Source organism: Botryllus schlosseri, chromosome 12, assembly GCF_051294905.1.
Source record: "Botryllus schlosseri isolate E-star chromosome 12, Bs_hap1, whole genome shotgun sequence".
Taxonomy (NCBI): Eukaryota; Metazoa; Chordata; class Ascidiacea; order Stolidobranchia; family Styelidae; genus Botryllus; species Botryllus schlosseri.
The window spans coordinates 26,276,381-26,292,101 of record NC_137247.1 but is presented as its reverse complement, the minus strand read 5'-3'; the positions used below and the strand labels follow the sequence as shown (position 1 = coordinate 26,292,101).

At 37.1% G+C, this 15,721-nt stretch overlaps 1 protein-coding gene across 2 annotated transcripts in view; it reads right to left on the bottom strand.

The window, feature by feature from the left end:
* LOC145452809 (dynein axonemal heavy chain 5-like) overlaps positions 1-15,721 on the bottom strand; it is a 104,205-nt gene that overhangs the window by 23,282 nt on the left and 65,202 nt on the right. For both annotated transcript variants that reach the window (XM_080330948.1, XM_080330949.1), the window contains 12 exons: positions 15,392-15,516; positions 14,326-14,517; positions 14,164-14,266; positions 13,029-13,199; positions 12,418-12,554; positions 11,359-11,541; positions 6,629-6,959; positions 3,808-3,959; positions 3,135-3,267; positions 1,836-2,061; positions 470-578; positions 160-305 (listed from right to left, as the gene is read on the bottom strand). In XM_080330948.1, coding sequence (XP_080187074.1) covers positions 160-305; positions 470-578; positions 1,836-2,061; positions 3,135-3,267; positions 3,808-3,959; positions 6,629-6,959; positions 11,359-11,541; positions 12,418-12,554; positions 13,029-13,199; positions 14,164-14,266; positions 14,326-14,517; positions 15,392-15,516 — 2,008 coding nt within the window. The remainder of the gene's footprint in view (positions 1-159; positions 306-469; positions 579-1,835; positions 2,062-3,134; positions 3,268-3,807; positions 3,960-6,628; positions 6,960-11,358; positions 11,542-12,417; positions 12,555-13,028; positions 13,200-14,163; positions 14,267-14,325; positions 14,518-15,391; positions 15,517-15,721) is intronic.

Genomic DNA, 15,721 nt, shown 5'->3' with positions numbered 1-15,721 from the left:
TTTTTACAGCTCAATCACAAGCTGATGATACTTTGAGTGCTTATGAGAAATTAAAGAAGCAGCCTGTATCAATCAATATGAAGGTGAGGTTCCTTGCAATATTATTTACAGTGATCGTAGACCATGTTTTCACAATACAGTCGTGATAGAAATGCATACCATTTGGGTTTTTGTGAGCTTGAATTGAAGTAGCGTGTTCCAAAAGCGAGCCTTCGCCGGTAACACCTGGTCCTTCTTTGCCTTTTTTAAGGAACGATTCCACTTCGGCGAGGACGCTTGGTTCCAAGCCGCTCTCCCAATTCACCCTGAATTGAACGTAAAATATTCATCTGGATAGCACTAACATGAAATGAGGTATAATAATAAATAACAGTAAGGAAATCTTCGCCAGCAAATCACTTTGATCGGTATTACACCAGAATGAGTTTACTGAGAGATGTTCATTTGAAATTTGATCAAAGTAACTTACGAATGGATCATCTCCACAAATCTGAGAGTGTCGTTCATGAAATTCTGCATGGCCTTCCATTTATTTCTGTCCACGCCAGATAACCCTTCTGACTTTCCACCACCAGCACCTACGAATAGATAACGTAATGTAAAATCGACCAGAACCAGAGATGTACAGCGAGAAAATTTGCTGATTTGTCGAATTAAAATTGTAGCTATGTGATTTTTCCATATTAGACTAGAATTAGAATTAGAATCACAGAATTCGCAAACAATTGGAAATTTAATTTTGAATTCAGGATTAGAAAGAAATACAATAAAATTAAAATTCAGATCATACCACATCATTTGGAATGGTAATATGAGGGTTGTAACCAAGTCACCAAGGCTCCGAGTCACAAGTCAAGCTGACTTTTAAAGTTTTGACTGGAGTCAAGTCGAGTCATTTTTAATTCACAACCGAGTCAAGTTCGAGTTCGAGTCACCGAGCAGAGGGCCGAGTCCGAGTATTATGACTCGAGTCCGAGTCCAAGTCATTGTGTTGACTGCTCAGTTTCGAGTTAAAGTCTTGTTAAACCCACTTTTTATAACTCTGTTGGGTGATATCGAATGGTTCGCATTTAAAATATACTCATTTTCCTCACTTTTAACAGTTTCTGGTCGCATTTTCAAGTACCAATACAAATAGGCGAAATACCAACAGTGTGGTGACTTTACTATTCTTCGAAATTACAATGAAAATCACGACTCGAGTCATTACATCCCTGGGTAATATCCTTTCCGTATACAAGTAATTTTCATAAACAAGTTACAAAAAATGCTGTATCATATATTTTTTGTCTATTTTTGCCATCACAATACCCTGTTCTGTTCAAAGTTACACAATTAGATAGTTAAAGTTGTCTGATTGTAAGCGAGTGAAGTGAACTATATAATTTTGTTGTATGTCTTTCTAATTCAGAATTTAATTCAATTACCAATAAGTTTTTGTAAATTCAGTAATTTTATATAATCTCTCTCTTATGTAATCTGGAAAAAATTGATGGGCATCATTCCAATTCTAATATAATTTGAGAAAGTGTGTAGCTATCATATTCATTCTAATCTAATTTGAAAAAAAGTTTATCTATCAATTTAATTCTATGCTAATTTTGGAAATATCTGGGTAGCCATCATTCCATTTCTGATCTAATTTGGAAAAAGTTGTGTAGCTATCATTCCAATTCTAATCTAATGTGTAAAAATGTGACTCTAAATCTAATTCTAATCTAATTTGGAAATAGTTTTGTAGCTATCATTCCAATTGTAATCTAATGTGGAATATTTGTAGCTGTTGTTCTAATTCTAATCTAATTTGTTTAACCCAGCTACATACTAAGACTTACCGAATGTACTTTGCCGTCTGCTCATAGATTTATTTTTCGTAGTTGTTTTCCTTGCAGTCTTGAGGGTGCTTCCAGAAGACACTCTTGATTCGTAATCCATGGCGTGGTCGCTCTTGCTGGTTTTGGGGGTCTTCATATCGTTACGGGTACCCATTTGGGAAGGTTGGTCGGTGCGTGAGTTAAGGTATGGGTTTGCGCCGACCAGAGCCATTACCATTTCAAGAACCTGAATAGGTCAGAGTAAAATGTATATTATAAGACAGTGCAAATTAAACACAGTGCATTTTAGTGGTTGGTTCCAGACTTGTACAAACTACAAATCAAGTTAGTTGGCGGTGGACCAATTGCTGTTTATTTTGGGTAATTGCAGTTTCAGTTCTAGTTGCAGATTTTGAAAAGTAAGCAGTTCTGGTTCTAGTTCCAGTTGCGGATTTTGAAATGTGAGTATTTCTAGTTCTAGTTCTAGTTATGGTATTTGAAAAGTGAGTAATTCTAGGTCTGGTTCTATTTGCTAGTTTGGAAATATGAGTAGTTCTAGTTCTGTCGTTAGTTTGGAGAAGTGAGCACCAGTAGTTCTAATTTTATTTGCCTGTCTTGAAAATTGACTACGGTAGTTCTAGTTTTAGTTGAGAGTTCTGAGCGAGTAGTTATAGTTCTAGTTCTAGTTGTGGGATTTTAAAAGTGAGTAGTTCTAGTTGCTAGTTTTGAAAAGTAAGTAGTTCTATTTCAAGTTGCGGATTTTAAAAAGTGAGTAGTTGTAGTTTGTAATTAATGATTTTGAAAAGTGAATAGTTTTACTTCTCAATGGTGATTTTGAAAAGTAGGCAGTTCCAGCCCTAGTTCTAGTTGCGCATTTTCAAAAGTAAGTAGTTCTAGTTCTAGTTCTAGTAGTGGAAGTTTAAAAGTGAGTAGTTCTACAAAAAATCAGTTTCTGAACAACTAGAAAACATCTGCCGTCGTTTGGCGTGAAACGTGATTCCGATATGTTTCATGATGTACTCGCCGACATTGCTAGCTCGGAGTCATCATTATTAACAGTGACATAGGCAGGGGGCGGGTTTTGGGGCTCAAAACCCCTCCCATTTCAAACTTGTGCTGATGTCCACATGAAAAATCGATCAAATTTCGAAAAAAGAGAAATTTATGGATTGCTTCACAATAGAATCTAATTAGTTGTGTTTCGATTAGTTGGTTAGTTACGGATTTTGTGAATAGTTTTAGTTGCACATTTTGAAAATCTATTAATTTGCACAAGTCTGACGATGCTGAGATTCTTTTTTCATCAAACGTAATCCCAACCTGTGCAACAAGTATCGGCGGGTTCTGGAATTTCTTGAGCCTCTCAATACATCCTCTATCCACTTTATTCCTCCAGGACTCAACTTGAGCCTTGGCGGTGACCAGACTCGATCTGGCGTCCTCGAGCACTTTTCTGAACATGACAAGCATTTCAGAGTAGAAATGGGGTCAGAAAAATGTCAGGTACGATAATACTTTTTTGATAATAGTAATAAATGTCAGGTAAAATGATGTAATTTTGTTGGAAAACTGATCCTCTTGATTTTTATACTATTACCAGTACACCATGAACACATGGAAAACAATTGCGCTAGACATATGAATCAATGAAGCAATCAACATGCGGTAGATACGAATTTTACAACCAAACAAATAGTTCAATTGGATAGATAAGACAATAGGTGAAAATTGGGATGCAATTTTGTAACAATAGTAACAAATTAAAATATAAATATATAGATCTAGATGAAAATGATACCAAAAACAACGTTAAAAATAGGATACATTGAGCTGAAAATTAAATTATTGGTCCAATGATACAATATTGGAATTTTTATGTCAGAATACTACTGATTTTATCAACGTATTTGCAAGTTTAATACAACCAGAAGAGAGAATATGTATCGTTAGCGTCGCACAATATACCCAAAAGTTGTTCGTATAAAAAGCATACTTTGCTTCCACGATATCCTCGTCAATTTTCATTCGTTTCGATTTCAAATTGGCTTCCATTTCTCGATCGAAAAGATCGTCATATTCATCCCTGGCCTCCGTCAACAGCAGGGTGTCGTCTTCCAAATCATCTTCGTCATCCCGGTGCATTTGCTGCCAAAACCAAACCAATCCTTGACATTAATCGAGAAGAAATAAACGTCAATATTGGATTGAATGATATATTCGTATTGGCCGAATATTTTCGGCTGACACTCGTTAGGGGCAATCGCCAGCAACTAGTAGAGAATTCTAAGGAACATTCCAAATCTACGTCATAAAAATCAAATGAAGATAAAAATAAACGCTCAACTTATCAAACCTAAAGAGCATCGCCATAAAAGCTATGTTTTTATCAATCCCAACAAAACATTGATGTTTCAATATGATAATGAACTCTGATTTTACATGTTATGAACTTGATTTTTGTTGCATTTCTTTCTAATCTAGAATTAAATTAAATATCAAAGTTTTAGCAAATTCAGTAGTTATAATCCTAATCTGATTTTGGATAAATTCGCAGCCATAATAAATCGGTACCTCACAGCAATTAAAACAATGATCAACACAGTTATCAACGTGATCAAGGTTTCGGCACGATTCAATTGATTCCAACCCTGAGAATGCATTATTGTTCTTAAACGTTTCAAAGACATTGGTCTATTTCAGAGGTCTCAAACTCAAATGTGCTCGCGAGCCAATTTCCTAGTTTTGATGACGTCGCAGGCCGCAGCATCAATAATAGGGATATTCAATGTATAATTTCTAACTAGGCCTTATTTGACGGGACCTTGCGGACAGGCATTCCACAAACATCTTGGAAATGTAATTTACTATTGTACTCTTTGCGCTTGATACGGAAAGTAATCACATTTTCAAATATTTGAATAAAATTGATTTTGTGCAGGGCATAATTTTTTTAATTAATGAGTTAAAACATGATGAGAGAGGATGCATCATGACATCGTAAAACTGCCGGGTTATAATATTGCAGCGAGTGGACGTGCCACAATTTTATGTAGATAATTTTACAATCTACTGAAGATTGAGCTGCTATCAGAACATTTGGGCAATGTAGCCTAATCCTGGTTTTGGTATAGTCGTGAATCGTGATAGGTATCGGATATTGTTACTGTCCTTGCCAAAGTCAAATTAAATCAGCGTTAGATTCTGCCTTCCATTATTGGAACATATCAATAACAACTTAAATAGAATCATTATTGAGCCATAGTAATAGCATTGCTTCTTTATCTGTATAGCGATCGTACCCTTTCTGCTTCCAATAACATTTCTTGGAGCCCCTGTCCATTTTCAACACAATTTCAGATGGTACCTATATTAAATCAGAAAGCCCCTTCACATATAATCGCGCGTAGAGCGAAGACTATTTTCTAGTTGAATAAATTGGTCAAGAAAATATGTCACAGCTGTAGAGTGTACTACTATACCTTACTCGCCACTGATAATAACATGGATAAAGAGAACAAACAACACCCATCATGAACCAACTAGGGCTATACGTCACAGGGGTCACAGAATAGCAATGGTTGTCACACTGACCTGATTAGATAACTATATGCATTACGCAACGTACGCTACTACCTTTTGATACATTACTATTCCTCATGAGAGTTTCATAGATTGTTGAGTCCGTAGGATTACCAAGTCCTTCTCCGAATTTAACGTTTGACCCGACTCAACTCTAGTCATTTTTATTTTATCACTCAGTCAATCCGAAATCGAGTAATTTTAGGTCACTCCGAACTAAATCACAATTTTCAGTCACGAATCATCAACGGGTAATGTTTTATCATCATGAACTAGAAATGTGACGTAATCGCTGATCTACCGCATGGTTGCTTTTAAAAGTGTTGTGATAGCGATGTTTGTTGGGATTTCGGTGATTTATATAGTATAGCTTTTTAGCGTGAACTTCAAGTTCTTATATTTAAAAAAAAAGATATATGGCACTTGAATATATTGTCGAATACTTGAAATTCCAAAATGCCGTCGCGGGCCACGTGTTTGAGACCTCTGGTCTATTTGAACTATGAAACACCTTCTAAAATGCACACTAGGGTTGGTCAAAATAGTTTTTTTCTGGAACATGGGGATTTCCTCATTAACTTGTTGGGCAGCCTAGAATAATGCTGTTCACCAAATTCGGCTCAATTTCAACTAATAGAAGCTGACGGCGAGCCAATTAAAATTTTTGAATTTATTTTGAATTATTTTTAAAAATTTTTTAAAAAATTCAAATTTTACTGTCAACCCCATGAAATGGTGAAGTTGCCTAAAAGAACGACGCTAACCAATTTTTGATCACTCCTCACCGGTAGATGCGAATTTATTGCCGTTGAAAGTGTTGGATATGCGAAAAGAGCACTGACAGTGGGTAATCCCAGCATTATTAATGAAAAACTCAAATAACTTGATTGAGTCGTTTTAGTACACAACTCAACAATGTCAAGGGCTTGACAGTAAAATTTGAAGAAAATAAAATCAATATTTTTTTATAATAAATTCAAAATTTTCAAACTCCTGTGTGTTCACATCTACCAGTTAAACTCGAACGAAAGTTGGTGAGCCTCGTTTTTTAGGCAACCTTGAAATTGAATCATTAAATCCTCAGAATCCGGAAAGAAAAGTGATATTTGAACAACCCTAATGTATATATTCCATATTGGGGAAACTCTGGATTGAGATTCACAGCGTTGAAGATCCAGGATGCGAGTTAAGTATCAGTAATCTGGTTAAGCGATTGAGCTAAAATGCACACTAACCAGTAGAAACGCAATGAGAGGCCCAGTTCCGATACCCAGCGAAGCCTTCAACTTCTCCAGCCTGGTAGCTTCGATCGTCAGCCTCGTAAACAGTTCCTTCACTTTCACCTGAGCCGAACCGTACTGAGACTTTAACACTCCGATAGCTTTCTGCATGAGCCTGGCGTCGTTTCTTGTTTCTTCCAACGTATCTAGAGCGTGTTTCAAGCGGCCCGTTTCTTGGCTGAGCTTTTGGCTCGATGTGTTGTAGAGCGTGTGAAGGCAATGCATGAATTTGCGGTACGTGTGCGGGCCGATGTAGATTTCGTTTGCCGATCTCTGGGACTTGTCTCTGAAACAGAAGTATAAACAGTGTAAGAATGCTACAAAACCAGACTACCATGACGATTTTAATACACACACTTTACATACATACATACATACATACAATACATACACTTTGTGGATTGATCAATGGTCAGTGTTTGAGTGAGAACCTCTCCTGTGCAGAGAAGCAAAACTACAGAATTCGAGTGGTCTAATTAAGGGGTGGGCAATTATTTTCCTCCGTGGGCCAAATGAGAAAAATAAATACGTTGGCGGGCCGAGTTAAAATTTTTAGCTATATTCTGCAGTGCATTGTAATTTTATTTCTGAATTACATTCTTAATAAATGCTGCTCAGTTGAATGTGCTGATATTAGGTAATGAAAAAGCTAATAAATATAATATCTATTTGCTGTCATGAGTCGAAACAATGTTAAACATGATACAACTTGGCTCTCTTAAAACCCTTATCCACGTTCTTCTGTTAAGAATCTAAAACAGTGGTTCTCAAACTTTTTTAGGCACGCCACCCTTTATGATAGTGAACAATTTCGCGCGCCCTTATCTTGATATCAAAAAATTTTAAAAAGTGCAACTAGAATGCTAGCAATCCCCACGGATAGTTTGATAGCATGGAAGATTATGGCTGTTGATGAGATAATTCTGAAATATATCAATAAAGTCGGACAATACACAAAGCAACAACTATAACCTGAAGATATATCGCGCAGAGCGCGAAAAATATTTTCAATAAACTTCGACTTCGTGCCACCCTTCTGATGCTTTCACGTCTCCCAGTTTGAAAACCCCTGTGCTGGAATGTATATGCAATAGTACAAAGCTTGTGTTCTTTGTCGCTGCTTTCCGAGCAGTGTGCAGCTTAAATAGCCTTGATGTTGAGCGAACCTCGCTGTTTTTCTGAACTTCGCCCTCCCTTGACCAAGTGTTTCGTGTTTTTGTCAAAAGACCGACTTTAATTAAAATTCATAATCTCGGCGACATGTTCGGCAAAAACTGAAAAGACGGGTCTACCCCTGACTCCAGTATAGTGTATTTAGTGTTCTAAATTCTAAACCTAAACCTTCTAACCTTCTATGAATTTCAGTTTTCAGGGGGGGGTCAGGGGGGGGGGGGGCATGCCCGTTAATCCTTTATGGGTGATATCATGAGTCATATAGTAATAGCAAGCAGTGATTGACTTGTTTTACGAATTAGGGACTTGGAAATATATCACATAACTAATTGAAACACATACCGTATAATGCGTAATTTGACAATGGCAACAAGGAAGGTTTGAACTAAGCTGTATGTAAGGAGTGATTTCCTGTGACTTCAATTGCTACGCATACTTTGCCACATTGCCTTTATTTTGAATCTGGATTACGCATGTCAGGTAAGTAGGCAGCGTAATCGTGGCATCTAAATGAACAGGCTTCAAAGTAAACGAATTTCCTGTTTATTTGATACAGTCTATGGTTTTAGTCATTCAAAAATCAACATTTATGTTTTGAATTCCATGCAATCTTTTGCTGGCCGCACAGAATAGCACTTCGCGGGCCGCACTTTGCCCAGACCTGGTCTAATTAGACTAATTACAACAAAATGACGATACTATACTGCAGACATGGGGTAATCGCGATTAGTAACCGTAATCGATTACGACGATTACAGCATTTTCAAGTAATCGTAATCGCAATCGATTACATTCGAAAAAATTCCGAAGTAATCGTAATCGTAATCGACTACTTCCCATATCTAATCGATTTTTTTGTGAAAGAACGATTACTTTTTATTTGTACAAGGACTATGAAATGAACTGAATATTCGTGAACAAGGAAGCGATGTTATACCAGTTACGTGATAGCACAAACGTCTTATTTTCAAATGCCATTGCTCATTATTACGTCAGAAGTAGCCTATTAGCTTTGCTAGTCATTGCGTAACAAGTATCCACAGTAAATAGATATTCGATGTACGTACATTAGTGTGATTGTAAGAACACCCGCCGTGCTGTTTATCAGCTTATCAACACGTTCCACACGCCATATAGTACATTGCAGCAGGATAATTAATCACCACTTGCCTAGTTTGAAATAGTAACTTGTGTATCGATGTTTCGTTATGCTTAGTTAGACGCAGTCTGACCGTTACTGATTGGCGAGCAGTAGGCCCATGTAGTACGTATGTACACCGGACAAAGATTTGAAATTTTGTACTCGTCAAATAAAACGAAGCATTAAACATCAACAGCTACTGTTTAATATCATAACCGAGCCGTTTTTGCCGTTTTTCGTAACGGCCGCTTGCATCTGTATCAAGTTGAAGGCAGAGTTTTATGTTCTCTTCATCTTATTCTCACATGACTCTACTTGAAACGGGCGCCAATCGTTATTTCACTATCCTTTACTCAACATAGGGACCTGCCGTCATAGCCATGGGCTTATAAATCATGTTAGCGTGGGATATAGCTAGAATCAGAACCAAAACAGCAATTCGTCTCCCAGTCCAAACGTTGGTCTTTGGCCCCCATAGGGTGATATTTTCCAGTTGAAGACTGAATGCCGTCAATAACATTGGTAATTGCATTATATTATTATAATGTTATAATTAATTTGGTGTATGTTGTTAATCCATGGCATTCGGTATGCTGTATAATCAAAAGATATTGTCGTATCCAAAACGTAGCAGACTAAAAGAAGACTTTCGTTAGACGCACACACAAATTGTCATGTCTTTAATGCTCTGTGGGTGCCCAGGAGTGGCATTTGCATTGTGGGCTCAGATTGGAAGGACCAGACTATAAGTCACGCCCACCCACCGCGGCGATTGACAATCGGCACATACCCTAGGTTTGGGCCAAGGTCTTTCTTCAGTAGCACCATTCGTGAAGTCGCGTGTTGGTCGAAACTGCATATGTCTTTGGTGTGTCGTGGCACGTTATTGATTGGAACCTAAATCCATATTACTATAAATTAGGGCTGCTTTTAAAACAAAAATCAATTTAAAGCAAATATATTTAAAAGACGGCCATTGTTTAAAACGTGTTTTTTATTGTTTCATTTTTAAGCAGTGACGTCACGAATGTGAATTGACATTGACAATTGAAAATATAGGGTAAATATAGCTTCTTTGACGCAATATCTTTAATATAACTGTTGAACCGACTATTTTGAGGGGGTTCCAACCCACCTATATCGATGTTTATCGGCTAAATCGAGCGGCAATTGTTCGTAGGCTCATACAACATGTTTTTTCGAAAGCATTACACAAATATGGCATAATTTTACAACTTGAAAAAACACAATTTTCAAGTTAATTAAATCTCTCGAAAATACTCTATAATTTATGTTGGTTTACGAAATACTTTTCAGTCCCTTTCGAGCTCGCTCCCCACCCTATTGGGAAATTTGGGGTACGGCAGTCATGGACCTGGCAAGAATGCAAATCGCTGGGTGCGATTAATCGCCCATTATAAAAATGAGCAATATGTACATTATGACGTAACAAGCAAATGACGCATCTTTTTCAAGGAAGTTTGTCATCTCATAAGGCCTTTTCAGCGCAATCCATATATTGTCTTCCAATATAATCTCTAAGATGCAAAATCAACGTAATCGTGAGTAATCGTGATTACTTTTCCAATGTAATCGTAATCGTAATCGACTACTTGCTGATTTTGCTGTAATCGTAATCGTAATCGTAATCACGTCATTCGGAAGTAATCGTAATCGCAATCGATTACATTCATGAAGTAATCACCCCATGTCTGCTATACTGATAATGCAATTTGTGGAATGTTTGTATGCACTCATTTTAATTCTAACCCCATTTCTGTTTTTATTTTCAATTTGCGTTAGCCGCTAACGGCAGCCTTCAATTTTGAAAGTAGGAACCTCCATAGTTTTGACAATTCCGGGAAAATTGTTAATTGCAGTTGTAAGGTAATTAATTAGAAATTTATGACACTACTCCTACCGCCTTTGTGAATAGTAAGTTTTGGGGTGGAATATTTCCTAGCCACAAGGTCTGTATATAGATGCTCGGCTTGCATTATATTACATAAACCATTGTACTCACGCCTACTTGGAAACCTGTCTACTACACCATACATAATTTCTATCATATGCCTTACAACCTTATAACTTTACATGTACATAAAATTTTTAAACCACACAAATGAAACAACCCAAATATCTTTGGCCATCAGTGTCAGGGGTAATCGTCAGCAACTAGTAGAGAATTACAATTTGTACATCAACAATCATATCAATGTTCTTTCGAATTCTCTACTGCTTGCTAATGACTACCCCTGACAAGTGTCAGCCGAAAATAATCGGGTTCATATCAATACGAAGATATTATACAATTGTTCATTGAAGTTCTGTACTTCTAAGAGGCTGTGTCTGTAAGAAAGTACGACTTTACCTGTGCAAAACATTGATGCGTTCCAACAAGATTGACTTTGAGTACGGCAGATTTGGTAAGTCGTATTTCTCTACTTTGATGGTTTCTTTATCCTTCTTGGTCTGCACACTCGTGTTCGTGACAGATATGGTCGGACTCGTGTCTCCGCGCCATTGAGCTTGATTGCATTCGTTTAGAGTCAGGCTGTAACAAAAATTCGAGTGTATAGGTATCCAGCTCTCAAGAAATCAGTCAGTATGAATAATAAAAGAACAAGACATCAAAATTCTGGTATTAAACCATCAAGGAATCCTAGAAGTTTCCTGAAATTAGGACTATATGTGGACTTGCATTTCAGCAAAAGGGTGAGGCTTGAATCAACAAAGGATACTGAATTGTTGACATAATGATAACTTATTATTTGATTACTCGCAAAGCTCCAATTTCAATTCAATCTCTGGTGTTGTCGCAGGGTTAGGGTTAGGGTTAGGATTCTTGTCTTCATACTATTATAACTAATATTCTATTGAAAAATTCAATACCGTAGATAGGCCGAATCAAAGAAGTATTAGCGTTGACATCATTAATGTCTAAATAGCTGACATGATATAGCCGGGACAAATGTCGGATTATGAAAAAACTTGGATCCAATGTCTACTTTGTACTTACAGTACATCTCTGATAGGTAAATTGATGATATACTAGGCCTACATAAAATCTTGAAATATCGGTGCAGCATGAGCATAATTTATCAATCAATAATTTTAAAGCTTCATTAATGCAGGCCCGCAACAATGTAATATTAACAATACTGATATGCTATTATTTTGAAATTCAGACATACTGCCATAATTCCCACAAAACGTAGCAATATTTTCGAATTTAAAAAGAGTAATATCTTTAAACTATTGATTGGTGACAATAATAATAACGCAGGGAAGGTAGTATCATAAATAAACAATACAAAAATCGCTTTAAATATAACACAACATCACCTATGGCAGTGTCAAAGTTAATGTAACCTTTTTTTAATGAGAACATGCAAGTTTAAAAATCCTATTTTCTGCGACTAAACATTACCTGTGTATGTTAGCGATCGCCATCGGCATGAAATCTCTGATTTTCTGCTGCGCCTCCTTTGCCACGTTTTCGGTCATGATAAAATATTCCGCTTGCTGAATAAGAACTTCTCTCGGCCAGTCTCGGATCCAGATGATCTGAACGTTTCGAAATGGACAGAAGTAAGTTCCTGTTTTGTCCAGACTTTTACAAACTACTGCATTTTCAAAGTAAGTAAATAGAACTACGACTAGAACTACGCAATTTTCAGAACTCGCAATGAGAACTACAACTAGAAGTACTCAAGCAGTACTTAGTTGGCCTCCAACTAACGAGATAGATAGTTTATACAATTCTGGTTTTGTCCCACCATGTATGCCAGTCTGCCAAATATATTTCAATTTCATCCTCAATTGTATGTCACAGTATCAATTCAATGACTAACATACCTGAGGGTGAAGGCTTGTCCATGACTTTAGAGATATAACACACCAAACTATAATGTGATCTAGAAATGGCATTCTATTTCAGAATCAAATCAATCAGGGACTCAATTATCCCCAAACCTAGATGAGGACCGCTGCACTAAATAGTCCCAAAAGCTACACAATTTAAATTTAAACTAATCAAACCTGTGTTTCCGTTAATATTCCAGGATAGGAGTGCAAGGCGTTCTCCAGCAGATGGTGATTAGGAGGCAGATTCAATACGATATGCAGATTACATTTGACTCGAGACACGAAAAATTTCATCGGATCCGACATCATGTTCGGATGACTCCTTCGTAATATCGGATTCAGGACCTAACGAATAAGAATGCACGCATTTGTTAGCAGACAATTTGTATCATAATGCAAACATGACGTAGTCAATTACAATGAACATATGCTCGTCAAAATAAAAATATTCAGTTTGCTTTTAGTGCGGTTTATAAGCTAGTTGCTAACTGACAGGAATCCTTGTTGGTTCACAATTCCTTACTTACCTGCAGACTTGGATAACTAGTTATTCCTCGTTGTGTAATTACACTAACAAAGTAGAAGTAACGCCATACATTTCTACTCAATTACGGGTAGCAGTGACTAAAAAGTATATAATATATTCAATAAACGGGAAACAGTTCTTTTTACATAGTTTTTACAAGGATTTCACAAGTAAAATTCATGCGATTCGGTGGGCAGTGTTTTTTAGCCAAACCAACCTAACCTAACCGTAATTGACTGCTGCATAATAACCAGGGTGGTAACCAAGTCACACGGCTCCGAGTCACGAGTCAATTTCACTTTTATCGTTTTTGACTCGAGTCAAGTCGAGTCATTTTCAATTCACCACCGAGTCAATTCCAAGTCAGCGACCAGAGGGTTGAGTCCGAGTCATGGTATAATGTCTCAAGTCTGAATCCAAGTCATTGTGATGAGTGCTCAGTTTCCAAATAAAGTCTTGTTAAACCCACTTTTTTAGCTCGGTTTGATAATATATCGAATGGTTCGCATTTATATTATACTAATTTATAGCCACTTTTAGCAGTTTCTGGTCGCATTTTCAAGTACCAGTACCAATAGACGAAATCCCAATGGTGCGGTTACTTCACTTCTCTTCGAAATGACAATGAAATGTCGGTCTTGGCCGTCTGAGACTCGAGTCATATGACTTGGTTCGATTCATGCGCGATGACTCGACTCCAAGTAGAGTCAATACAAAGAAAATCGTGACTCGAGTCAGACTCGAGTCGAGTCATTACAACCCTGATAATAGCAAGTGCCCTACCTGCAATAATCCTTCGAGTTCATCGTTTGAAAACAGATGAGGATATTCCCCGGCGATCAGAAGACTGTTGATGGCGTCCAGATAGATCGGATTGTACAACTCTCTATGAATACAAACCTTTATTCCACACCCGCTAAAACAGCTGGATATCCACAAATATACCTTGCTGTAAGCACAACCACAACTGGCACTCCCTCTGTCCCTGCAATCCTCACGGCAGAACGTAGGCTATCGAAGAACGTAGCAGGCCTGGTGGCGTCCACTTTGAACGGTTGGAGTCCGGCCACATGCAGAGCCAATTTTGTCAGGTTGGACAGATGGGAACCAACTGCTCCTACAATGGTCATGCTGCCACTGTGGAATGAAAAATTTTGTATCAGTTAGTCTCATAATATTGAAATCGCAATATACCGTGTTATAGCATTAAAACCTCTAAATTTGCAACAGGATAATGATAATCTGATTTAAGATTTTCTTAGCTAGGGTAGATCGCATGAAGCAGTTTTGTTTCATAGCTGCTAAAACTGCAGGGTTCATATCAGAAGAATGGCCGATTGAGATGATATATACAATACTGCGCATTGTGCTTAGAACTCATTTTAGTTGACTCTAATCCATTAAATCGATGGCTACACACATAATTTTGGGTTTAGAAATGTTCCGTTGGATTTTGAGTGATGATAAAAATTTAGAATTGAAAGGTCAATCAGGGTAACTTAGCAATGTTTGTAAAACTTTTCAGATTTCAATATACACAACATCAATATCGAGATTAATGAACATTTCCTTATCAACGTTGATAAGTCAGAATTATCATGAATGTTAAAAAGAATGAAAATGCTAGGAGTGGCGAAAGTAGTAAAACACACCAATATCATTTATATTACAAGGTGAAAATCAGAATATTTAGGGGCCATTAGCGTCTGTTACGGTAATCACCCAGCAAAAACATGGTAATCACAGAATTTAGCTTCAACAGATCGGAATCATGTCATTTTCTGCAAGCGGAATATTTTACACACATATGTTTTCAGCACATGTAACGAAATGATATAATGAAACCTGACATATCAAGCTAATTGACTTTTTAAACTCAATTACTTGCAGAATACAGCACCCATTCTCCTATAAATATTCATCACAGCATTATTTACCCGGCAAACGTATCAAAATTTTGGGCCATGCTCAATATATCATTATGTAACATAATTTGAAATCATTTACTTACCCATAATAATATGACAACATGCGGTGTATTTTAATCACATGCAGAAGGGCGTCGTCACTGAGCATGAGTCTGGTGATGGAATCTTGTGTGACTTGCTGGTCGTCATTATACTGCGTCACATGAGCCTGAAATGAAACAGACAATTAGCGAGAGAGTGTACGTACGTGATAGCAGAATTCATGCATTTATAGTATTAAATTACAACAACTAGCCACAAATTTCAAAATAACTTTGTAGATTAACAGTCGAATAGTATATATTCATATTGACGTTCTGTACCTCCAAGAAGCTCTTCAGATTAACAGTCGTATAATCAAATATGGAATTGAG